At 39.6% G+C, this 26,523-nt stretch overlaps 1 protein-coding gene across 1 annotated transcript in view; it reads right to left on the reverse strand.

Moving 5' to 3' along the window:
* Positions 1-24,632: 24,632 nt before the first annotated feature.
* Positions 24,633-26,523, reverse strand: part of Tbc1d32 (TBC1 domain family member 32) — a 206,097-nt gene continuing 204,206 nt past the window's right edge. Inside the window, exon 33 of the mRNA XM_059272587.1 lies at positions 24,633-24,914. Coding sequence (XP_059128570.1) covers positions 24,795-24,914 — 120 coding nt within the window. The 3' untranslated portion in view covers positions 24,633-24,794. The remainder of the gene's footprint in view (positions 24,915-26,523) is intronic.

Below are 26,523 nucleotides of genomic sequence, written 5' to 3' on the forward strand. Positions count from 1 at the left end.
GATTAGACATAGAGGCCAGACAGTGATGGCACACACCCTTAATCCTATCACTTGGGAGGCAGGGATCCACCTTTATCGATGTGAGTTCAAGGCCACACTGTAAACAGAGCCAGGCAGTGGTGCCACACACCTTTAATCTCAGCACTGGGAAGCACACAAGCCTTTAAGCCCAGGAAGTGACGGCAGGGCAGAGAAAGGGTATATAAGGCGTGAGGAAACAGGAACTGAGGCAGTTCAGCTGAGACCCATTGGGGTGAGGACTCAGTCTGAGGATTCATGGAATTGGTGAGGTATTAGGTAGAGGTTGTGGCTTGCTCTGTTCCTCTGATCTTTCAGCTTTCACCCTGATATCTGGCTCTGAGTTTTTTTTAATTAAAAGACCATCTAAAATTCGAACAACAATACATCTATACCCCAGCAGCCTGTTCCTCAAGAGATCCCAATGCATCCATCTTGTCTCTCAAACAACAGGAACAAAGGAACAAGCACCCCTTCCTGACCTGCACTGCTGCCCCCTCACCACAGTTTCCCACCATCTGTTATTGGTCGCAAAGCGTATCTTCCTGTCACACTTACCATCCTTCCTTTCAAAATCCCATCTGAATAACAGAAAACAAGTTTTCAAAGGATTTAATGCACAATAGCGTTGAGGTTTGTAGATGGGCCTATTACAAGACCACGAAGCATGTTAAATGTCTGCAAAGACGGGAGTAAATGATCGCATTGTCTGAGAAATTATATGTAGAGGTAATCTAAACATACATACATTGGGGACATACGTCAAGGAAGATGGACCAAGAACACAAGCTATTCTCAATGAAAGCATCAGGTACAACCGTGAGGTGACTGTAACAGAAATCAAGAGTGAGTTAGTTCTGAAAAGAGTGTCTTAAATTTAGGAAGAGTTTGGGCAGAAAGAGTGCTGGTAAACATGGAGACAATACACCCACCAGATGAATGTAGACAAACGGCATCTGTCTAGCACGTATTTGTCGCGAAACATAAAGAAACGAATGGCAAAAGGCTGTTTCTGCTACCTGCCGGTAATGAGGACGAACAGTCACTTAAAGTGTGATTGAGCACTTGGCCCCAGACCCGCAGTTAGAAAGTTTGTCTTCTCGAGTGAAAAATTAAAACATTCTGAGCGGAAACCCCTGGCGAGGCTCTCGCTGCCTGACACCCTCGTCGGTTCACTTCTGCCCCTGAGCCACACCCAAGCCACGCTGCATGGCTGCAGGAGCTCTCTGTCGCAGCCCTGACTCCTTCCCAGTTGTCCCGAGGTATTCCGTGCCGTGGGTGCTGCTTCCGTGTCTCAACGACCCCCTCGTCGGGGAGCCGTAATTCCTTGAGCATCACCAGAGCCATCTCTGTGCGCGACACTGACTCCAGCTGACCTCAGCTAACTGGCAGCTCTTTTCTCCTGCCCACAGTAGCCGTTTCGTGAAGGCTATGCTACCTTCCTGAGGGAGCAGGTTGCGGAGCTCTTTACGTGACATTACGGACCTCTGCCTACCACGGTTAGATTTAGGAGCAATTATTTCGTCACCTGAGGGGCTGCATGGGTCCAGCGTCTCCAGCCACCTCAGCTGTGTTTTGCTTTTACATGAGGAAATTGCTATACTCAGTCCCTCAACCCCTTATGTTACATAAATTCTCCCAGCCAATTCTCTCAATCTAATATTTGTGCACAATTGTCCATTTTCGTCTTTCCTTCTCTCTCCCAAAATACCCAGGAAATCGTAAGCACAAGACCCTTGAGTAGCCTGCTTAAATGTTGGTCTGTTTTTCAAGTGAATGACTATCTGAGTTAGACAAAATGACATGAGCACTATATTCTGCTCACTATAGCACAAAAGTTTTCACTTTGGTAACTTACTAGTTGCACTATTTTCTTAAAAATTATATTTATTCTTTGAAATTTACACACATGCATACAATGTATTCTGCCTGTACTCATTCTCTATTGCCTCCCTCCTGTTCCCTGCAGGAACACCTCCTCACCATGTTTCACTCCCTATTTCATGTCTTTTAAATTTTTTATTGTTTTAAAATTATACTTACACTATTCCTTCCCTTCCATTTTTTCCCCCTCAAACCCTCTCATGTATCCTCACCCCTTGCTTTCTTTTGAATTTATGGTCTCTTTTCCTTTAATTGTTGATGTCTGTGTGTTATATCCTAAATATATAAATATAACTTGCTCAGTCTGTCTAAATTCATGACTGCCTAAACAAGACTCGAACAAGGATAACACCAATAGTCATGCTAACTTGGAAATGAGAAAGGAGAAAGCCAGAAAGGCCTCAACTACAGATAAAGGCAGCTAAAGTATCCTCAGAACAGGAGAAATAGCCTTCCCCAGGGAAGAGCACAGTAATTGGTTATTTTCATTTTTCAATCGTTAGAGCAGCTTTAGCAACACAGCCTGGACTCTGTGAATGGAGTTCCTAACTTGACTTATTCACCTGAAAAAGTCAGTCCTGTTCCCCTCTTTACTTGTTCATTTATTTGGGCCCAAACTTCTCACTCTTTAAAAATGACCCTTCTTGTTCTTTTTTGTTTTTTAAACTTTTTTGGCATTGTAATTTAATGATGTTTCTCCCTTCCCTTTCATCCCTTCAAGCTCTTCCATACATCCTTTCCTACTCTCCTTCAAATTCATGTCCTCTTTTTTCAATAATTGTTATCTCATGAATATATGTATTTTCATATACATATATATATTCTTAAACATAACTTGTAGCATGAATCTTAAAGAGTCTTATTAATGAAGACAAACCTGGAGCTAGGTATTGGGGCGAGAGCTGGAAGATCAGAGAGGCAGAACAAGCCACAGCCACCTCACCTTGCCAATTCCTTAGCTGATCCTGTTTCCTCAGACTGGAGGCTTCTGAGTCCTCATCCAAATGAATCTCAGCTGAACTGCTGCTCAAAAGCCTAAAAGCTTAACCAGCTCTAGTTCCCGGTCCTCATGCCTTAAATACCTTTCTGCTTTCTGCCATCACTTCCTGGGATTAAAGGCGTGAGTCACCATGCCTGACTGTTTCCAGTACGGCTTTAAACTCACAGAGATGCAGATGGATCTCTGCCTCCAGAAGGCTAGAATTAAAGGTGTGAGTGCCACCATTTTCTGACCTCTATGTCTGTCTAGTGACTGTTCTGTTCTCTGACCCCAGATAAGTTTATTAGGGTGCACAATATTTTGGGGAACACAATATCACCACAATAACTTGTAGAGTCTGTATATTACTTGTATGCATTTTTTAGGGCTGGCCATTGGGCCTCCCTTATCTCAGATTTTCCTTGTGTTGCAAAGGTATAGGTTTACCTACCAAGGAGATCCTGTTGTACTTCTCCAAAGCTTAAGAGCTCCACCAAGCAAAACCAAGGCTCTACGGCTCCCAAAGATTCGAGGATTTCTGTGACAATGAAATTTGAGCTAAAATATTTGTTCATGCCATGAACTTTGTTTCTTGACTTTTTATTCCATTGCTATAAAGTCTTGCTTGTTTGTTTTTCCTTTTTTTGGTATGTATATATTAATTTTTAGGCACGTTAAAAATCTCTGTACCCTCAATTACATTTAAATTAATACCCTGTTTGTATTTTTAGTGTTTATACAATTTGCTGATATACACACATACTTGTTTACACATACAGATTTTATTTAATGTAGCATATAGGCTTACACACAGAGTTTTGCACTCAAGGATACTTCATTTGAATCCTTTTAGTTGTCAGATGAAACTATTAGTCATGTTAACAGATGCATCATGAGTCAGACAGCCCATCTATTGCAGGACCTCAGTGTTTCGAACATTTCATTATCACCATTGATGTTGCCATTGATATCTCGTACAGATGGCTTTCGCAGGCTTGTTTCCCAGAACTCTACTTCTCAACCATCTATACATACTGCATGCACGTTACATAAAAACACTGCTGTTTAAGTTTTCCTTATTGTAAAGTACTGTTAAGGACTGGAAATTATGGCTCAGTGGCTAAGAGCACTTACTGCTCACACAGAGGGCCTGAGTTTGGTTCTCAGTACTCACATGGTGGCTCACAAATGTCTGTAACTCTACATCAGAAGGGACCTCATATCCTCTTCTGGACTCTGAGTACACTAGGCATGGGTGTGATCCACAAATACACTTGCAAGTAACCACTCATACACAGAAAATAAATATTCAAAACAATTTAAATAAAGCATTTAATTTTTTTAATCTTTAGTTTTGTGTGTGTATGAGTGTGTGTGTGTGTGTGTGTGTGTGTGTGTGTGTGTGTGTGTGTGTTTCTGGAAACAGTCTTATGTATCCCAGGCTGGCCTCAGTTTAGTCAGTAGCATGGATGGTCTTGAATTTCTGGTTTTCTTGCTTCTGCCTCTCGTGCTGGGATCCCAGGTATGCACTACCTAGAACTATGCATTGTTGGGGATGGAACACAGAACTCTGTTCCTGCTAGGCAAGCCCCTCTACTAGCTGAGCTGCATCCCTGGGCCTAAACTGCCAATCTTACTAAGTTTCAAAGGTTTAGAACCTTAAAAGACAAATTCTTATTGATGCTGTTGTGTTCCATTAAGCACTATTCAGCTCAAATAGTAAAAATCCAAAGCACTATAGTTTCTCACCCTAATCTGTGCTCCCAATTTTGCCATCAAATAAGGAAAGCAAAATAACCTAGACAGGAGGCTTTTCCTACTGTTTTCTTAAGCAATTAATATCCTTAAAAATTCAGTTTGCTGCCAAAGTTTCTATAATGGTTAAAAAGTCTTGCCTAGCAGCATTGAGGTTAAAAATTTAGATCCACTCTTTACCCTTGTGCTAAAACTGATTTTACTATTGGAGTTTTGTTTAAATTAAAAATACAAAGAAAACAAGAACAAGATAAAACTATATAATAACTGTTTGGTTATAAGGCATTTTATAGTACTCATTAATATTTCATTGCATTAATAATTGAAGGCAAACTGTTTGAGATGTTTTTAATACCTGGGTATTATTTTTGACACATGAAGTAAACATGGGTAAATGATAGTTATAGACCATATTCACAAAGATCTCAAATGTGTTTCACTATTGTGTAAGTACAAGGGTAGCCCAGAACAACCATATTTTCACGAATTATCTTAAACAATGTTTTCTTAGAGTAAAGCATACATGTGTTTATATAATGTTGCAAGTTTCTACAGATGAAATGTAGGTCTCCAGCTTGATGAGTACAGCCATTTTGGTTATAATTGTCATCTTGTATGATTTGAAAATATTACATATTATATCCTATTATATTATAAAGTTGCTGGACAGCCAGACAAGTATTCCAGGCCAGTCACTGATGTCTAGACTTTTCTTACGTGATGCTTGATATGTCAATAGTTTTTGGAAAAGTCTATGTACAGTACTGTGGTCCACAGGCCAATTTTATTTTGCTTAACAAAAGATCCCTCCCTCCTACTTTGGCTTGAGAAAATCCTTGGCCCGTGTTGCTGCTACTGAAGACACAGCTGGGTCCTTAGTCCACAGTAATTTGCATTTGTGCATCCTGGATCTATCTGTTTGCCTCTTTCTTTGGTCTCTTAGTATCCTTGACTTTTGGCAGGTGCGTTTTCCCTGAAATGCAATACGAAAGACTATCATCTCCAACAACATCACCTACACCTCCCAACATCACCTACATTACATCACCTACACCTCCCAACAAAAGTCCTTTTTGTGAAGAAGATATATGTGCCCAGGATTGCAGTTTTATTACTTCACTTAATATGCTTACTTCAAAAATACCAATGGAATTTGAGAAGGGGATCATTAAAAACTTCTAAAAGCCATCTCTGCCCACTCTGAATTACATGTCTTTTAGGATGGATCCCAAGAGGTCTTGCTTGTCAGTCACCCTCATCATATCAGTGGGTGCTGAAGCTTGATAGATATTCAGGAGGTGAGATGTGAAGGTTATGTATTCATAGTACCAAGACCCAAGTATGTGTTTGTTGGCATTCTGTTCTCATGTTTGTCATGAACTGTGGTGATATTTTATCTGTATGTTAATAAATAAAGTTTGCCTGGAGATCAGAGGTCATACCCAGCCATAAACAGAGGTCAGGCAGTGGTAGCACACACCCTTAATCCCGATCACATGGCAGGCCGAGTCTCCGTGTGGTCAAGGACACAGCCAAGCATGGTGACACAAGTCTTTAATCCCAGTACCAACCATAGAGACCTGGAGGTCTATATAGACAGGCAGTGACGAGGAGGTGAGGTGGCTGGGTTAAGAGACAATGAGAAGGCAGAACAGCAAGGCAATAAAGGCAAAGGTCAGACAGGATGAGGTTCTCTTGGGAAGCTACGGCGACATGGTGAGCTAAGGTTAGTTGGTAGCTATCACTCTGATTTCTATGGCTTTCACCCCTGTTATTTGGCTCTGTGTTTCTTTTTTGTTTTGTTTTGTTTTGTTTTGTTTTTCGAGACAGGGTTTCTCTGTGTAGCTTTGCGCCTTTTCCTGGAACTCACTTGGTAGCCCAGGCTGGCCTCGAACTCACAGAGATCCACCTGGCTCTGCCTCCCGAGTGCTGGGATTAAAGGCGTGTGCCACCACTGCCCGGCGGTTCTGTGTTTCTTATTTAATAAGACTGTTTAGAAATTCGTCTACAATGAACTATGTCATATTAAGGCAAGAAAGGATAACAATAGCTTAGCAAGTTGGAAGTGCACTTGGGCTACACATGTTCCCTCTCTTAACAATACGCCTAGCCACCCAGCATCCTCACTTGCACTGGGTTACTCAACACTGCCTTTCAGATAATGGGATAAGTTATTCCTTACCAACTTTTAGTGATTCCCCCCTTTTGTCATCAGTTTTTGTTTCAATGTGTTCCACAACATGTCTTGTATCCATGGCAGGAGACCAGTCCAGCATGAACCAGTTTTGGGCACATGCACAGTAAGGAAAACTGTGTTTTCTGAGTGAACTTTTAGGGAAAAACCTTCTATTTACCATCCATGCCTATGCATAATTGGACATGCATGATTAAAGTCAGATGCATCATGGGAAGGGAGATGCACAGTAAGCAATTACCTAGAGAAATCAAGCTTGTCAATCAGAAATAGATAGCCATGCATTCGACGGCCCTTAGTAACCAGGCTTTTCTCCCCCTAGACCCCATAAAACAGACAGCAGCTCTATGATACTCTAACTCAGAGCTGGCTGCTCGCTTGTAGAGTCTCTGACTTGTTACTACCACTTGGCTTTCAAAGAGTTATCTTTCCTTTTCATTTCTCAATTTGTGTGTGTGTGCCATTTAGTTCTTCAAATAAGACCCCAAGAACCCAGAAACACCTGGTCCAGACAGCACCCCCAATTAGCAATCTGATAAAATTTGAAAGGAAATTCAAGTTACGTCATGCATGCGTCTGTGTAGCCTAGGAGTGTCTCAGAAGGAAACCAGAAAGGGTCAAACAAATTGGTTCTCTAAGGAAAATCACTAGCAAATAAAGAGGAGGTGGCCAGGTAATGGAGGAGAGTATTGATGATAAGGGTGACAAAGCTCCCTATGGTGTCCAGTGCCAAACCTGCAGCCACATGGCATTAAAACGGTAGTAAATGTGTGGTCCAGAACCTCTAACTGAAGAAATAGTACAAACAGGGGCTGTAAGGTTACAGCCATTCGTCTGCTCTCTACGGCTGTTTTGCAGCAGTCAAGAGTATTCTGTACAGGGCTTTATTTTAGCTTTGCTCTCATTAAGGACTCATAAGCTTAATTACTAAATATTCCTTAAGAAACACAGCTTGAAATAATTACTTCATTAGAGAAATTTAGCGGCACTCACTCTCACTGTCTTTAATGGATTCTTATTTTAGAATTGCTGAATGTTTTAACGTCTCCTTTTGTTCTGACGGCAAACCTCTTCACGTTTTTCCAGAATTGCACTTAAAATACCATTCAAGAGGAAATGTGAAAAATCTGGCATGAGGTCTTATTTGAGAAGTCCTCCTAATTAGCATAATCCACAGTTCAAGAGCTAGAAACACATACTATTGACAAATAAAAGAATAAAGAAGAGTTCATTTTAAATGAACAGTTTTCAACCGGGCCAGTGGTAGCACACACCTTTAATCTCAGGACTCAGGAAGCAGAGGCAAGAAGATCTCTGAGTTTGAGGCCAGCCTGGTCTACAGCTTGAGTTCCAGGACAGCCAAGGCTACACAGAGAAACTCTGTGTCAAAACACACACACACACACACACACACATACACACACACACACCCCTCAACATTTGAATAAATAAATGGGAAATGACTTCAAAGCAGAGACTTTTTAGAGAGAATAAATTTAAATGAAAGAGCTAGATCAAACACAGTTACTAGGATATTCCGGTAGTTGTTTAAATTTCGAGATGAATTATTACCACATAGTGCTCATCTACCAACAATTACGACCTACAGCAGAAAGTGTGGTCAGTCGGCAGCTCTAGTGTTTTTCTTGGAATAAAGGCCTCCAGCAGCCTTGGGGCTTTTCTGACCGTCACTGCTGCTGGCTTTTCTGGGCTATTGTCCTCTCGCCCTGTACCTGCGCATTCTCAGTTCTCTATTTCCTATTCCTCTTATCCTTTCCTCCCCTTTCTGGGGGAGGCAGCTAAAATCTTGCTTCTCTCACACCCACCCAGGTCAAGGTTGGATCTCCTTCTTCTGAGTCGTCCTATGATCCATCATCCTTTTTTTTTTCTTTTTCTTTCTTTTTTTTTTTTTTTTTGGTTTTTCGAGACAGAGTTTCTCTGTGTAGCTTTGCACCTTTCCTGGGACTCACTTGGTAGCCCAGGCTGGCCTTGAACTCACAGAGATCTGCCTGGCTCTGCCTCCCGAGTGTTGGGATTAAAGGCGTGTGCCACTACTGCCCAGCTGTCATCCTTTTTAAACTCTGGTGCTGGGGAACAAACTCAGAGCCCCAAGCACGTTCTTGGAGTCCTCTACCGAGATGTTCCTGCCCACATGCACAGGCCATCAGTCGCCCTTGATGACGCTCACGATTTGCAAGTTCTTATTTGTACCTTTGACTTTGGAGTCACATAAAATGTTATGATTCTAGATCATATTATAAACACTTTGATGGTAGAGACCATCATATATTCGATGCTTTATGTAACTAGACTTTCAAAATACTTACTGGAGGATTAAAATTTGATGGTTGTGGGATTCTATGTATAAAGAACATGCAGTTCTTATTTATAGCCTCAGTGTTGATCGGTTTGTTTTATAATATTAATGAAAATAAGCAAGGAATTTAAAGCTACCTACAAAACAATTTGTCCTAACAAAACAATTAAATTTCAGTTTATAAGGAATATTGGGTTGAATGTTATAATGACCACTTCTGTGAGAGTTGTAATGATAAAGTGCACCTGCAGGTATATCCTGGGAGAACATCATAAAATATAAAATATTTCTGATGGATTTTCTCTAAATGATGCATCTTTTCAGTATCTCCAAATTAAAATACAGGCTATGTACTCAGCAAATCTTCTTCCTCTCCCCCCACCCCACCCCCCACCGCTTCTTCTTTTCATATATCCTTTGGGAAGAACTGGGTTTTTGAAGTACTGGTAAATTCAACATGGAGCTTGATTTCTTTACACTCAGATTTCTTCCCCAGGACAACCTCCATGATACAGAGTTTGGGCCACAAGCTGGAAATACCCCAAAGTCTGTAATTGTTTCTTTAATTAGAGAAATATGAATGGATTGAGCAGGCTCCTTCTGATAATGATTGATGCCCCAATAATAAGTTAGAGGAAATGAAAGCAACTGAGTTTTTTTTAATCTTGGGCCGTATTCTAGAAATAGCTGGCCACTCAACTCCCCTGTTTTTGGAGTTAGTGGTGGGTGGATAACACACATAATGTGCTCCTAGTAATACGGCCTCATGGCTCCTGGTAATTTACTGTGTCCTTGGCTGAATAAACCAGGGCCCTCGCTTTATTTCACATGTGCATGTGTAGGAGCCAGCCTGACAATCATTAGCACAACTGAAATAGTTCTTTTCTTTTTACACATCAGAGTATTTTCTAATTCACATCGATTTGACAGGTAACTGTGTGTGTGTGTGTGTGTGTGTGTGTGTGTGTGTGTGTATGTGTGTATGTGTATATGTGTGTGTGTGTATATATGTGTGTGTATGTGTGTGTATGTGTGTATGTGTATATGTGCGTCTTTGTGTGTGTGTATATGTGTGTGTGTGTGTGTGTGTGTGTGTGTGTGAGAGAGAGAGAGAGAGAGAGAGAGAGAGAGAGAGAGAGAGAGAGAGAGAGAGAATTTAACTTAGGACATCCCACATTAGGCAAAGCACTTGTGGCGCTCAGCCACATCTTTACTCCTCTTGTTTTTAGTTCTTACTAAATTTCCTAGGCCAGCTTTTCTGTAGTCCAGAAAGGCTCTGGACTTGTAATCCTCCTGCCTCAGCCTCACAAGTAGCTGACATTACAGGCCTGCACCAACAGACTTAGAATATATTCTTTCCATACAAAATACTGAAGAGTTCTTTTTTTCAGTGCACAAGTGAACCTAAGTGTTCAAATTTAAAAAATAGAGATGTTATACACGTACAGCTTATCATATGGGACATGTGAAATGCAATACTGTGATCAATATGAGTTTACTAGTATGATTACGACTGTTATGGGAATCCTTTCACTGGTGAGCTAAGCAATTGAAAGCAGCATTTTGGTCCAAGAGGCAGAGTTTTCATTGCGAGTGGACATGACTCAAAGATAAGGCAGGTCTGAGGGATGCACGGGGCCCTTTTGGAACTAGGAAGCAGCGGTAGCAGAGCAGCTGGTGACTCAGTTCAGATTCCCCATTCTGCCTTGTGATAATTGTGCACGGATTTTGCTGGTTAATAAACGATAAAGTAATCTTTTGACATCCATTATCATAGGACCTTAGCGCGGTGTCTGCTGAGTTTCCACCTGCAGACACAGGCTTCCTGACAGCACATGAATTTGAACTCAAATGGTGTCCATAATGCTAAAAATAAAACTGCTAATGGGCAAATATACCTGAGAGACTTTCTGAGCTGAGTGTGTACTAGATGGCCTTGTCTCACCCAAGGACTCTTGAACCATGAATATGAAATCTAATAAAACACCATGAAATTAAAACCTTGGCCATCCGGGCTCCTTCAAGGTTATTCAGGAAAACAACAGCAGAAATAGGATATATTTGATGCTTATGATTTTAGTCACATCTTGTAAGGCTCCTTCCTTTGGTCACATGGCTTCCAGGTTCCAGGTTCCAAGCGTATACACAGCTTTCTCTCTCGGCTTGGCCTGCCTCTTACCTCAGTGGAGCAGATGGATAACCTGATATCCTTAACCTAGGGAGAGGAAGCCCCTTGATGACCACTACCCAGACTCTGCCACACCCATCATCTATTTCAGTGAAGGGTTTTGAGAATCAGAATGACTTCTTATTATTAACCAAAATATTAGTCTGATGAATCTACTCAGAGGAAACTGTTGGGAGCATATGGCCTAGTTTTAGATCAGCATATGAACACTTGTCCAGTGGGTCTCTGTGAGACAGGACCCATGGAGATGGTCTCTCACTAGGCAAGAACTAGAGGACCTCAGGATACCGCAGAATACTGCTGGGACCATACGGCCTGTATACTTTCTTTGCTCTCATGGCACTGATGATTCTCTCAGTGGTTTACAGTCTCATTTTGTCACTCACACATGGGACAGATGTAATCATTCCCAGAAATCCCATTTTTTTTTCTCAAATATTTTCCTGTAAAATTCTTTGGGAACGGATGCTTTTCACATGTCTTATCTGGAAATACTAGCTGTCATTCCAGGCCCTGGGAGCATTTCTGATTCAGTGCTGACAGGATCAGAGACAATAAAAGCAAATGGGCACATATAAGAATGTAACACAGGGGGCACTAACTACATCTCCTAATTCTTGGAAAAAACATTAAGATGGAAAAAGAATGCCTTATCAAAATTCACCCTTTATAGAGAGGCTTACGCATGCAGAACCCTTTTGTGGGACAAAGAACAGTTGGAGAAATACAAGCTAACTGTATGCAAGCAGTTTATGGCAAATTACCCTATTTCTGTAAATATGCTTTGTTAAGTTTTGAACGATATTGTTGTTCTTGAGAATGTGTGCCTATGTTTACCACTTTTTAGCTTTGTAAAGACAGGATGTGTCTGGCTCGATATTTAGCCAAGCTAGCAAAATGCTGAGTGTTGTTTTTGGTTTAAAAGTTGTTTTGATGTAAAAGTTGGGAAAACACCTATTTGTTTTTTCTAGAGGTTCATGCTGGAGAGTGGGGAAAACATGCTTGGTTTTGATGTATAAATAAAGGTGGCTCGAGCTATTTGGGGGGCCAGCTGTTGGTGTGAAACTCATCTGATGGTTAAACACTTCTTCCTTCGTGCCCCTTCCCTGTCTCAGGGCCTGAACCCAGCTGAGGCGGGACCGTGGCAGAACATAAAAAGCTTGGGAAGTTAGTTATTTTGACCGTATATAATTTTGGTTTTCATTATATGATTTATTTCCAATGAAGCTACATTTAATGATATCTGCTGTTCTAAAATGAAGATTACATTTGAGAGATGCTCTAAAAAGGAACTTTGGTCCTTTAGGAAAAGACTAAATATAAATGTGTTATTCAACAACAACAAAAAAAAAACCCTAGATGTCTCCTGATAATAAATCCATGTTTAAATACTGGACTGGATGATCCAGTATTTAAACTTTAACAGCCAACATTTTAATAGCTGTCTCCCCCAATGTATCTCAAATACACTCTATTAGCAAACATGACAGTCCAATTATCTCCATGGTGCTTAGCATTTCATGGTGGCCCATTGCCAGCAACAGGATATAGGGTGGGAAACATGCCAAAGAAGTTAACTGATTTTAAAAGCTAAAATACTGCTAGTGCTGAAAATTCATGGTTTATGGAAGGCTAACTCCCCTGACCCTGTTTAAATTCATCATATAAGTAAATACATTAAATAAATAAGCACCTACTAAATGAATAACTCTTTCCTTTTATATTCTGCAAGAGGGAAATGGAACCCAATAGTTCAATTTTATTACAAAGAATACATTAGCAAAATTTATGTCACCTACAAAAGAAATATTTATTTTCCTTATCAAAGTATAAAACAATTAAAATGCCTTGATAATCCATTATGTATTGATCTGGTCTGTGTCATTAAATCTAGAATGCAAAGAAATTAGTCATATAAAGATATATGGGTAAACTGGATATCTACAAAAATTTTGTTCAACCACAAGTCATACAGGAATTTGATTTCTGTCAGTTGATAGCAAGGAAAAGAAATCAGTTACTCTTCTAAAAGTCAAAATAAGTTTAAACATTAGCACAAACCTCACAATGTCCTCTCCGTAGTAAGGGTCTGATGAAAATGTGCATGACTTTATGAATGAATAAATAATATAAAGAGGACTGAACTCAAAGTCAGGATAACTGGGTTTCAGGCTTTGCTATCCCCATCTAGCTACACAACAAGTTAGAAGAGCTATTATTGATAATGTGCCTCCAAAAAGATGTTACCACTGTATGTGCTACACCTGAAGTTTTCTGAAGTAGGTACTAATGTTGTGCACATTTTATCCACAAGAAAACCAAGGCTTAGTAACTTACAAATGGCAGAGCTGGGATTCAAACACAGGTAAGGCTAGTTCCCTTAGGATACCCAGCACATTTGGTATCATTTATATATGATCTTGAGGTCTATCCTTCACTTGTTAATAGTGTCTTCATCATTGGTAAAAAGTGGGCTTGGGCTGCATGTCCTATTCGGTCTCCTGTATTTCTAGAACGGTTATTAAGTCAACATGAATTCGGATTTAAATGTAAAATTAGTATTCTAAACCGCATCGACCAATTTTCCTGTAAAGTCCAGGTAATGAATATTTTAAGCATCGTAAGCTTAAAATATTTTGCAAACTGTCACAAATATTCATATCAACCCTGCCAATGTAGCACAAAAGCAGACATGGTGAATATATAAACACTGGGCATCGTGTTCAAATAAGACACCGATTGGCTATCTACCATGTGGATTCAACCCCCAACACCACAAATACACAAGACATCCTTATTCAAAAACAGTACCAACAAGAAAGGTTGCACTGGGTTTGAGTGGTAGGCTGTAGTGTGCCCACTGTGTCCCAGTTGTCACATATAATAATGGATGCTGTGGCTAGGGTTAGCAAGGACAGATTTAAGAATCTGTAAAAATACTGTGCTAGCAGAAATCCTGAAACATCAGGTGCTCATGTCTTTCACTGTCACCATCATTTCCTTCAGAATAGATGGCTGGCTCTTCTACATCGTGTCTGGGAAGAGTTTACACAGATTCCAAGCCCAGATTGATCTCTGTCAGTTTCCATACAAGAGAAACACACATTTGCACACATACTGTATATAAAAAAGTCATGTGGTTTCCAAATCATGACTGGGTTTCCAGGCTGGACTGCAGTCTGTCAGATGCATGGTGTGGTCCAGACAATGCCAACACAGGTGACACATGCATATTACTCTTACACAGGTATGTTGTAGTTAACAAATGTGAATACATAGAAATGAATGTGCTATTATTATCTGTATTAGCAATGTGTCCCTTAATAAGCGAGCAAAAATATATTTGTCAAGAACATAGGTCAGCTCTTAAGGGAGATTCATTTTTATTTATGTGCATGCATGTCACATGTGTACAAGGGTGATGCAGAGGCCAGAAGAGGTCATAAGAGCCTCTAGAGCTGGAGTTACAGGTGGTTGTGAGCCATCTCACATGAGTGTTGGGAACAGAACTCAGGTACTCTGCAAGAACAGTTAAGTCCTTTGAACTGCTGAACCATGACTAGGGCCTGGTCTAATGTCTTAATACTCAATATCCCAATTGTATCTGTTTTATAATTCAAAACCACATTGATGTTTCATTCACCATACTGTGGATACCCTGTGCATGCTACTAAGGTAAAATTTTTGGAAAATAGGATTGAATAATTTTTCTTGGGCTTATAAACACAAGCATCTGTAAATTTACAAGTTTAAAAATTAAGAATACCTCATTTTTGAGATATGATTTCTAAAAGGTGTTTACTAATAGCATAACTGATTAATAATGCTAGCATAGCATTAAATAACAATGTACACATTAAAACAATTCAAAATAAGATAATGTTTGAAGCATAATCAACTTTCCATAAATTTAAAAGGATTAAAATTATATGGAGAACATTTTTTAAAAATATTTACTTACTTATTTGTGTGTGTGTCTATGTATGTGTGTACAAGTGTCCTTGGAGTCCACGAGAGGGTCTTGGGGCCCATGTAGCTGAAGTTACAGGTGGCTGTGAGCTGCCCAGTGTTGGTACTGGGAACTGAACTCAGGTTTTCTGGAAGGGTGGCACTCTTTACCACTGAGCTATCTATTGCCTCTGCCCTGAGAACTTCTTTCTAAAATTATACTAGAAAACAATGGCAAAAGTATTTCCAAGAAATTAGAAATTACTTGGAAAACTAAATACCATGCTTCTAAATAACCTGTGGATCAATGGGAATATAAACAGATGTGACAGAGTTTTAACCCCATGAGAATGGGAAAAAAAAATTCCAAATCTGTGGATGCAGCTAAGGCAGAACAAAAGGAATTTCACAGCCTTAAATGCCTATGCTAGAAGCAAAAGGCCTCAAGTAAATGACTTAAAGAAGAAATGAAATGAAAATTTAAAGGAAACACGTTAGATCCCAATGCAGAAAAATGGAACTGAAAGTAGAAAAATAAATGAAAGATGGCAGACTAATAATATCAAAATATCACAAACATCAGCCAAAGAAATTAGACAAAAGTAGCGACACCAATACAAATTCTGACACCAGTACAAATCACTCCACTCAGTGGAGTAATAAAGAACTCCCCTGGAATACTTGGTGCCAATAACCTTGGCAATTTACTTATTTATATTTGTAATTAAAGTTTTTGAGTTAAACTAAAACTGTGACACTCTGCCCTTCCCTTTGCTCCCCCCAACTCCTCTCATATCCCCCCCACTCCCTCTCAAATTGATAGCCTATTTTCCTTTATTATTCACCATATGCATAAATAGATACATACAACCTGTTAAGCTGGCTAGTGTGGGTTTGCGTAGGGATGACCACTTTGCATCAGGTAACCAACTACAGGCCTCATCCCTAATTCTCCCTCTCTCAGCAGTCCTTAAGCCCCAGTAATTCTTGTCTAGGAGAGAGACCTGGTGAGATTTCCCCTTTCCACACTAGCACTGAAAATTAAAATGCAATGGACAAATTCGATGAAAGAAAGGCTTACCAAAGTTCACTTTAAAAAATAAGCTGAATAGCCCTGAAGCTATTATATGAATTAAATTTTTAGTTAAAAATCTTATCATAAAAAATTATAAGCTTCTGTGAAGAATTCTATTAAACATCTAGGGGAAAATCATATTACTCATATACAAGCTCTTAGAAAAGAAAAAGGCTGGAACACTGCCCTACACATTACTCAAATACCAAACCACAAAACTACAGATAAATATTGCTCATGCACATAGAAAATTCTTCTAATTTTAACATATTAAGCCTAGCAATGTGTGAAATTGATAAAAATGTCATGATTAACTGGTTAATCTCAAGAATGCAAGGTTAGTTGATCATTAAAAAAAATCAATAGGTGTTAATACATTCAGATGAAAAGCAAGAATCATTCTTCCTTTTAAAAAAAGATTCACTTTGTGTGTGTGTGTGTGTGTGTGTGTGTGTGTGTGTGTGTGTGTGTCTGAGTGCGTGCAAGTGCATAATGCATGCACAGGTGCCTGTGGAGGCCAGAAGGGGGTAACAGAGGGTGCCAGATCCTTTGGAACTAGAATTATAGTTTCTGCTGCCTGATGTGGATGCTGGGAACCAGATCCAGACCCCCTGAACAGAGTAACAAGTGTTCTTAACCACTTAGCTGTCTCTCTACCCCAAGAATAGGAAGCAATTGATTAAATTGCGTTTCAATACAGACGGTTGCTGACAACAGTGGAGTGAACTGAAGGAATCTGAAGTGGCTCCCCAGAAACCCTCATCTAAAGTGCTAATGCTAAGATTCCATCCTAGGACATTTTTGTCAGGTTCCCTTTATAGTATGTTCCGTCTTGATATAGTCAGCTTTACTAATGTGAAATTTTCACCCCAGACTTGACTCGCTTCAATTATACATCTCAGTTTTTACATTTCTACAAACATGTAGAGTATACTGATGTCTTTATGATATAGACCCCCCCCCTGCCTCCACCAAGCTTCCATTCAGCCAGTTCCCTTTCTTCACCTCTCACCCCAGTCTTTGAAAGCCATTAACATTTCTTCAGTCACTCCAGGTTTCCTCTTCTAGAGCTCATGAGTGGGATCATACAGTGTGTTTTCTTCTGTCTGACTTTGTTGATTCACCACAATGCAGCTAGCTTTCCTCCAGAATTGTGTGGAAACCAAGTGATGTCATCCCCATTGCTGAATTCAAAATCGAATGACTATTTACCCGTTCCTTCTTGAAAGAAATCTGGGGTGGTTTCCATTTTGTAATTATATAAGTAAAACTTTGCTGCTGATGTGGAAGTCTTTGTGTTTCTTTGGGGGAACACATGGAAGGGACATATCATATGAGGTATATGTTTAACTTGATTAAAGACAACTAGATTTCAGAGAAAATTTCCAGTTATTGCAGTTTCCAAACAAGAAATGCGACTTCCAGAGTTCCAGCTGCCACACAAGGTTCATAAACCTTGCAAGTCATTTTTGTTGAGATTCATGTTACAAATTTTGTTGTAAAAATTTCAGTGACTATGCAGTGCTTATTTCCTGGATTTCATTAACAGTTCCATTAAAATAATGATCATGAATATTTTTGAGTGTTACTTAAATATGCATTTTTTGGTAAAGTATCTGTTCAAACATATTTTACATTTGGATGGAGATGTAATTCAGTGGCAGAGTGCTTGTCTAGCAGAGGTGGATTCCATTTCCAGAACTAAAAAATAGTGTGTACAACACATTTATGTATTATTTTCACTGTTTTGAATGTATAGACGTGCACATATTGTTTGTTCTCTTATTGCTGAGTGGTTAGAAGCTCTATATAATCTGAACAGAAAGGCTATTACTAGAAATGCGTTGACTATTTTCTTGTTACTTAACTTTCGTTAGAGAATTTCTTTTGTAATAGCTCATCTTTTCTTAGTCAGAATGGCCAACTGGGGAAAAATAAAACAACAACAAATGACAGCCAAGGCTGGTGAGGATGTGGGGAAAGGGGAACACGCATTCACTGCTGGTGGGATGTTGTCGACAAATTTCTAAGCAGTCTTATTAAATAAAGAAAATGGAGCCTAATATGGGGGGTGAAAGCCTTAGCGATCAGGGAAATAGTCAGAACCACCAACCACCTTACCTCACCAGCTCTGTAGCTTCCAAAATGCAAGCTACTTCCTGTCTAACTTGCACCTTTATTGCCTTGCTGTTCTGCCCTCTTATTGGCTCTTATCCCAGCTATCTCACTTCCTTGTCACTGCTTGTCTGTACAGACCTCCAGGTCTCTATGGTTGGTACTGGGATGAAAGGTGTGTGTCACCACACTTGGCTCTGTTCCCTAGTGTGACCTTGAATACACAGAGACCCTGCCTGCCAAGTGATCGGATTAAGGGCGTGTGCTATCACTGCCTGACTTTGTGTTAATGGCTTGCTGTTTCCTCTGATCTCCAGGCAAACTTTATTTATTAACATACAAATAAAATATCACCCCATTTCAGCACAAATAACATGTCACCACAGGATGCAAACTGGTACAGCCACTGTGGAAATCAGTAGAAGTTTCCTTAAAAAGCTGAAAATAGAGCTACCAAAAGATCCAGCGGTACCACTCTTGGGCGTATACCCAAAGTCTGTATGTCTTACCACAGAGATACTGGCTCTTCCATGTTCGCTGAGGTTTATTCGCAATAGTCAGGAAATGGAAACAGCGAAGATGTCCATCGACTGATGAATGGTTAATTAAATTTGGTACAGTTATACAATGAAATATTATTAAGGTGGTAGAGAATGAAAACTATTAAAATTTTCAAGTAAATGAATGGAGCTAGAAATGATTATGCTGAATGCGGTAACCAGAACCAGAAAGACAGCAATTACATGTTTTCTCACATGTGAATGTTAGCTTTCTCTTAAGTTTTAATGAGAGCATTTCATTTGGAATACCCACACAGCTTTGGGAACTAGGAAATGGCCATAGGGGATAAAGGGATCATTCAATGAAGGGAAAATAAAACATAGTGCTTTAAAGGGAGGAAAGGGAAAAAACAGAATGGGAAGGATTGAAGTCCCCACCTCCCTTTACCCTGCTCTCCCATTTCCTTTTCCATTTAGTCCTGATTACCAATTCCTGGCACGCCCCTGCACAGAAAAGGGTGGGAGGAAACATACAGCTTTGCTAACTCATCTTACAGTCATGGATTCATAATTATGCTGTTGTTTTTCCGAATTCACTTACCGTTGTTGACATTGATATCACAAATCCTCATCACCTAAAAATTCTACGTGGTATTTTCCACACTAAATTGTTTCCTCTATTGCTGCGAAAACAACAGATTCCAAAAATGCCTACTATACATCTGTGTTCGCTCACTATCTTATGCCACTTTGAAGAAAATGTCCAAGAGCTCAGCAGATGCTAACACTCCATGCATGCCCTGAGGCTCATGATATTCTCTTCTACCTAAACAGAGGCTTCATTTTAGTTCATCCTGGGCCAAAATCGTTCCTCTGCCCACTTCATCATCCTCACCCCAACGTAAATGTACTTCTGCTTCATATTTTAAAAATAAAATGAATTTCAAATCATTGTGCTTGAGCCCATGCCTGTATTAACTACTACCTGTGTTGTTTTATTTTACAGTAATACTCCTGGAAAGAGCAGTTTCAAATCTATTCTACTAAACTCAACCCAACCAGGCTTTATCTCTTAATACTTCGTCAAACCTTTCTAAGTCCCCGAGGGGGGGGGGAGGGGGGAACGCTCTTGTCACTTATTTTTTAATTTTATTTATTTATTTATTTATTTATTTATTTATTTATTTATTTTGGGTTTTTTGAGACAGTTTCTCCGTGTAGTTTTGGTGCCTGTCCTGGATCTCACTCTGTAGACCAGACTGGCCTCGAACTCACAGAGATCTGCCTGGCTCTGCCTCCCGAGTGCTGGGATTAAAGGTGTGGTGGTAAACTCTTAGTAGTGTCACACCTTACTTGTCTTACAAGTTAAATTTTTTTAGAATAATTTTTAAATTTTTATTACATATAGGTGCTTTGCCCACGTGTATGTCTGTGCACCGTGTGCACGCCTGGTGCCTGTGGAGGTCAGAATGTTTGGATTCCATAGAACTGGAATTATGGCTGGTTGCAAGCTGCCAGGTGGGTACTTGGAACTGAACCTGGGTCCTCTGCAAGACCAAATGCTCTTAGCTGCTGAGTCGTTTCTCCCCTATCTTGGATTTTTTTTTATTGTCAAATATATTCATGTGCAGTGCTTAAGTTGCCTATGTAAACAAAAAATAAAACAGACTTCTTTAAGTCTGGGAAATCTGGGAAACAGAGTCAGGATGACACACACAGTATTACTCACTTGTAGCCAAAATTCTAAATAGTCTTAGTAAGAAACACAGAACCAAATACAGGGGTAATAGCCGAAGAGATCAGAGAATTAGCAAAGAGCCACTGACTACCCTTTAGTTTACCACCAAGCCATAGTTTCCCACATGAGAGACTTCTTCCTGCCTAACCTGCGCTTTTATTGCCTTCCTGTTCTGCCTTCTCATTGGCTCTAGGCCCAGCCACATGACTTCCTTGTCACTGCCTGTCTATACAGACCTCCAGGTCTCTATAGTTGGTACTGGGATTAAAGGTTTGTGTCACCACACTTGACTGTGTCCTTGACCACACAGAGACTCTGCCTGTCATGTGATCGGATTAAGGGCGTGGGCTACCACCACCTGACTTCTGTTCCTGGCTGGCTATGACCTCTGATCTCCAGGTAAACTTTATTTATTAACATACAAATAAAATCACATTTCAGCACAATTAAAATATCACCACACTCACTAATCACAGAGTAAGACAGACTGTATTAGTGAAGTTTAAACACTTCCCTGAAAGGTACCGGTAATACCTTGACAGATACTTTAGCGATGTAAGTATCACAAGACTCCTAACTACAAGTGTTGTATTTTTAAGTTCTGGAGATGGAGTGCACAGCTTGGTGCATCCTGGGAAGCACTCAGCCACTGAGCTATGATGCTTCCATGCACTAAATACAACAATTCAAAAACAGATGGCCAAAGATTTACATACTAATAAAGTTCTCACAAGATAGTTTATATCGTAAAATTTTATTTATAATTAAATTCTGCAAAATATATGAATTGGCTCCTCACAAATAAGAGACAAAGTTTGTTCCAAGAGCTCATGCTTAAATACACAATGGAGTCAGGACAGTATTCTTTAAGGTTACTATTCTTACAATAAGTAGAAACATGAATCACAAGGGTAGCCACAGAAACTGTTATGTATTCTTCCATGAAACTAATGTAAGTCATTCTTCTTAAGACATTTACTTATTTTTAATTTTGGATTGTTTTCTGGTTTCTTGTTTTTTATTTTTTGATTACATTGTTTTGGTGGGGACAAGTGTGGAGGGCAGGGGTAACTTGTGGGAGTCGGTGTTCTTCTGCTACTGTGTAGGTCATGGAGATCTAACTCAGGCTATTAGGTTTGACCTCCGACACCTTTATCTGTTGAGACATCATGCAATCTTATTCTTTTTTCACTTCCTTATCTTTATTTATTTATTTATTTATTTATTTATTTATTTATTTATTTATTTATTTATTTATCTGTGTTTCTGAGATAGGGTTTCAATATGTAGTCCTAGTTGGTCTGAAACTTGCATCGACGGCCTGCCTCTTGTTTCTTGAGTGCTGGGATGACAGGTGTGGTCAACCTTGTCCAGTTCTGTGTCTACTTTATCAAAGAAAAATCAAAACCACCTGGTTCCAGATGAGGTCACTGTTGGCAAAATGTAACGGTCATAACTTCGATATTACCTGAGTTTCCAATAATTCATCCATCACCAACGATGTAAATAATTTCTGTCTGCAATGCAAAAGCTTTCACATGAGAGGGGGTTCCCGCCTCTTAGCACTAAGAGCATCACTCAGGAACACACGGCAGCTGGAACCTTCAGAACGCTCTCTGGCTCCAGACAGGTGCTCAGCAGACAAAGCACGGGTTGGGGTCATCTCCTCCTCTCCTCACTCACTTGGTGGGAGCCAAATGTGCAATGAGTCTAATTAACATGCTCAATTTACCTTCCTTCAATTTACAATGCCCTTTAACGATGCCATTACTGGAAAGCTATTGTTGGCACGGACAGTACAAAACCTGATTTGGGAAGAAGCATATTTTAAACGTCTAAATGTCCCTCAATTGAAAACTGTATGGCACCTGTTGCCTCACATGCTGATGAAAATGAATTTGGGCATGGCTCATTTTGGTAGAAAATTTTTAAAAAGTAGTATTAGTTTTAAAAAGTATGGTTATATGAGCAAATAATACAAAATAACATATGATTTTTTAAAAAACTGAAATTTGTAAATTAGTAACATATTTGAGTATTGGCTTTCAAACAGTAAATGGACAGTTACAAGAAAATCAGACCCTCACATGTTAATCCTATGGGTACAGAGACTTCTATTTAAATAAAATGTAGTGTAAATCATTTCAATTTAGAAATCTATTCTTCTTAATGTTTTCAAGTTCAGTACAAATCAAATCTATCACCAAGAAATGCCACGAAATAATAGCAGAATGCTTATCAGCACGGGGGAGACAATCTGTCTTCTAAATGAGCCATGTGAACTCTATATTGCCAATGAAAAGTTAGAAATTGCTATCAGTATAAAAAGCACCTCCTAGAAAGGCAATCATGTCTGAGGACAATGTCCTGGTAGATATCCTTTGTTCCTCTGCAGGGGAAATGAGCAAATGTGCTGTTGTCTGTGTTTTTCCATATGTGCAGTCATAAAAAGGAAGAATCTGGGCTTTTGCCCATCTCTATGGACTCTTTCTGGTACTCAGGTCTTTTGTTCATTTTCCTTCCTTCCTTCCTTCCTTCCTTCCTTCCTTCCTTCCTTCCTCCCTCCCTCCCTCCCTCCCTCCCTCCCTTCCTTCCTTCCTCCCTCTGTAAACAAAATTGCTTCTTCCCGAGTTCATTAGAAAAGCATTACACAGTAGAGATGAGGAAGGGTGAGATATTTCATTCTATGTCACTATGACATTCCCGACATAAATGCAATGGACTTTGATTCTATTTGTCTGACATGAGTTTTTTTAAAAATATTCTACTTTACAGTTCCAGGCACATCTACAGTGTGCATGCGGAGGTCAGAGCACAGCTCTCGAGAGTTAGCTTTGTTCCTTCACAATGTGTGTGTGAGGGACTGAAATCAAGTTGTCAGGCTTGGAGGCAAGTGCCTTTAATCCCTGAGCCATGTCGGTGACTCCTCAGCCCTCCACCACTTTCTTATAATCCCTGTGCCTTTCATACTGCGCATCCACCTACCTTCATGCCCCACCCTCCAGCTTCCATATAGGAGATAAAAATTATGATGCTTGCCTTCAGGGGACTGCCTTTTATCACCTAACATGATCTACAATCCCAATTTCCTGCAAATGCTTAATTTTGTTCTTTAGGGCTGAGTAAAACTCTGTTGTGTACATACACTATGAATACCTTGACTGATCCCATAACCTGGCTATTGTGAATAGTGCCAAGATAAACATAGATGTGCAGGGATCTCATGGTAATCCGACATGCATTTATTTATTTCTATATTTCTATCTATCATATAAGTTGTGTGGCTAGGTCAACCTAGGTCAACTTTTAGTTTTCTGATTTCCATAGTAGCTAGATCAGTTTACATCACCACTAGCAATTTGTAAGTGCCTGCCCCAATCCTGGCACTTGTTTTCTTGGTGATTGCCATTTTGATGAGGTAATTGTTTTGGTGGGCATTTTCCTGATGGATAAAGGTGGTGAGCCTTTCTTCACGGACTCATTTTTCATGGGTGCTGCATCATCTGAAGGGTCTGCTTACCTCCCTGCCCATTTGTTGACGGGAGTCTTTTCGTTCCTTTATTATTTTGTAGTTTATTTAGTTCAACATATATTCTAGCTATCAGCCTCTTATCAGGTGAATAATTGGCAATGATTTCCCCAATTTGTACCTTGGCTTCCATTTCTTTTACTTTACAAGAATGTAGTACAATTTGTCTCAGCACGCTTTTATTCCCTGAGTTCCTCGGATCTTATTCAGAAGCCATTGCCTATTCCAGATCTTCAGGTGTGTTCCCTAGTAGTTTCAGATTTTTAGGTTTTACAGTAAGGTCTTTGTTGCTTTTATAAGTCAAACACAAATAAAAACTAAAACCTAGGACTGCTCCTAAGAATTTAAAGAACCAGGAACTTGCAGAAATGAACTCACTTCATTTCACAAACTGAGCAAACAGCAACATGAATATATTCTGTTCAAAACCTCTCAGTACTCATGTACAATGCATGGACACACAAAGCACGCTACCGATGTGGACAGAACACAATCAAGTCGCCTTGTCGCCTTTAACGAGGAATAAAACGTAACTTTAGAGTGCCCCTCGTGGTCTAAGTGTTCTGCACTCTAATGCTACGCATGTCTCTCAGCACCACTGGCCGGTAGTTTTGCTCCAAAATCTCCATGTATTCAAAATAGTTGCTCACTCGAAACCCCCGTAGTGCTTCTTCCTGTCAGGAGAATATGAAGGGAAGTTCACTTACTTAGAGAAAGATACACAATTCCAAGTGAATAATGTTTAAGTAGCTGAAGGACCATTTGTTCTCAGCTATAGATGCTGGGGCAAGTTTACATGGCTAGTGAATGTGTAACTGCTTTTCATTTGGGGAGCTGTGTCTGTATCTGTCAGGAATGAAGCATGGCCTCGTGGAGCAAGGTTATTTTAAGAAGCAAAAATGCTTTGCAGTTAACAGCAGCAGCAGCAACAGCAGCAAGTCTTCCTAAAATTTTATGTATATTTTAATAGTTTAAATATGTAACTAGTAAAGGCCCAGAATTCTATCTAAGGATGCTGCTCATAAAGACCTCCCTCAGCCTGTGGTTCACAATGCTGGCTAGCACAGGGCATGTAAACAGTCATTTTCTGCTTTAATGGTTAGTGTCCCAAACGAGGCAATCAAGAGTAAACAGCATGAACATCTATTTATTATTTGAAAGTCTTGGGGGTGGGGGTTGGCTAAGCCTTTCAGCATTCTCAAATATTATCTAATGTAGTATCTATCTACCTGAACATTTTCTTAAAAATCTTCAGAATAGTCATTCTCAATTTAACACAACTATGTTAGCTTTTGAGGATATAAAAATTTTGGACAATTCATGCCTTTCACAAGTTGATAGTTTAAAAACAAAAAATGAATAAGCATAAACACAACAGCAATCCAAAAGAATGAAAGGCAATACATATTATGTACCAGATAGTTTGTTAGCAGTGGTAGAAGAGAGACATCAATGTAAGGTAGCTAAAAATACATAGAATTTTTCACATTTTAAAAGCTTCATATGTACGTACAGATATATAAAAAAACTCATTATGAGTAATATTTCACAGTAAATAGTTATGTAGAACTTTACTACTAGTGTGCCATGTGTCACTTAAAATCCATATAATTTGAAGAAAAGATACAGACAATCAAAAAAAATTATTACTGATCAGCAAAGTTAACAGATGCTGAGGAAACTAAATGGTATTTAGTGATGATATCCACCATTATACCATTCAACACAAACATGTGAATTCCACTTTTCACTTTAAGGTAAAAGACTGTTTCATCTGTTCTTTCATTGTTCACTCATACATCCTATTAGCATAATGTAAGCTCTTGGTTGTGCATACCACACTCAAAAGAGAGGGAGGTAAGAATTGTATCATAGACTGTTAACAGCCAAGGGAAAACATGCTCTCCCATTAATAAACATAAAACTTCTCTTAGGGTTACTATTTCAGCAATGAAACACCACAACCAAAGCAACTTGGGGGAAGAAAAGGTTTATTTGGCTCACACTTCCCCTAAGCAAAGGAAGTCAGGACAGTAACTCAACCAGGGAAGGATCCCAGAGGCAGCAGCTGATGCATGGCATAGGCCATGGAGGGGTGCTGCTTACTGACTTGCTTCACATGGCTTGCTCAGCCTGCTTTCTTATAGAATCCAGGACTACCAGCCCAGGGATGGCACCTCCCCCACTGATCACTAATTAAGAAAATGCCTTGCATCTGGATCTTATGGAGGCATTTTCTCAACTGAGGCACCTTTCTCTCTTATGACTCTAGCTTGTGACAAG

Source organism: Peromyscus eremicus, chromosome 8b (assembly GCF_949786415.1).
Source record: "Peromyscus eremicus chromosome 8b, PerEre_H2_v1, whole genome shotgun sequence".
Taxonomy (NCBI): Eukaryota; Metazoa; Chordata; class Mammalia; order Rodentia; family Cricetidae; genus Peromyscus; species Peromyscus eremicus.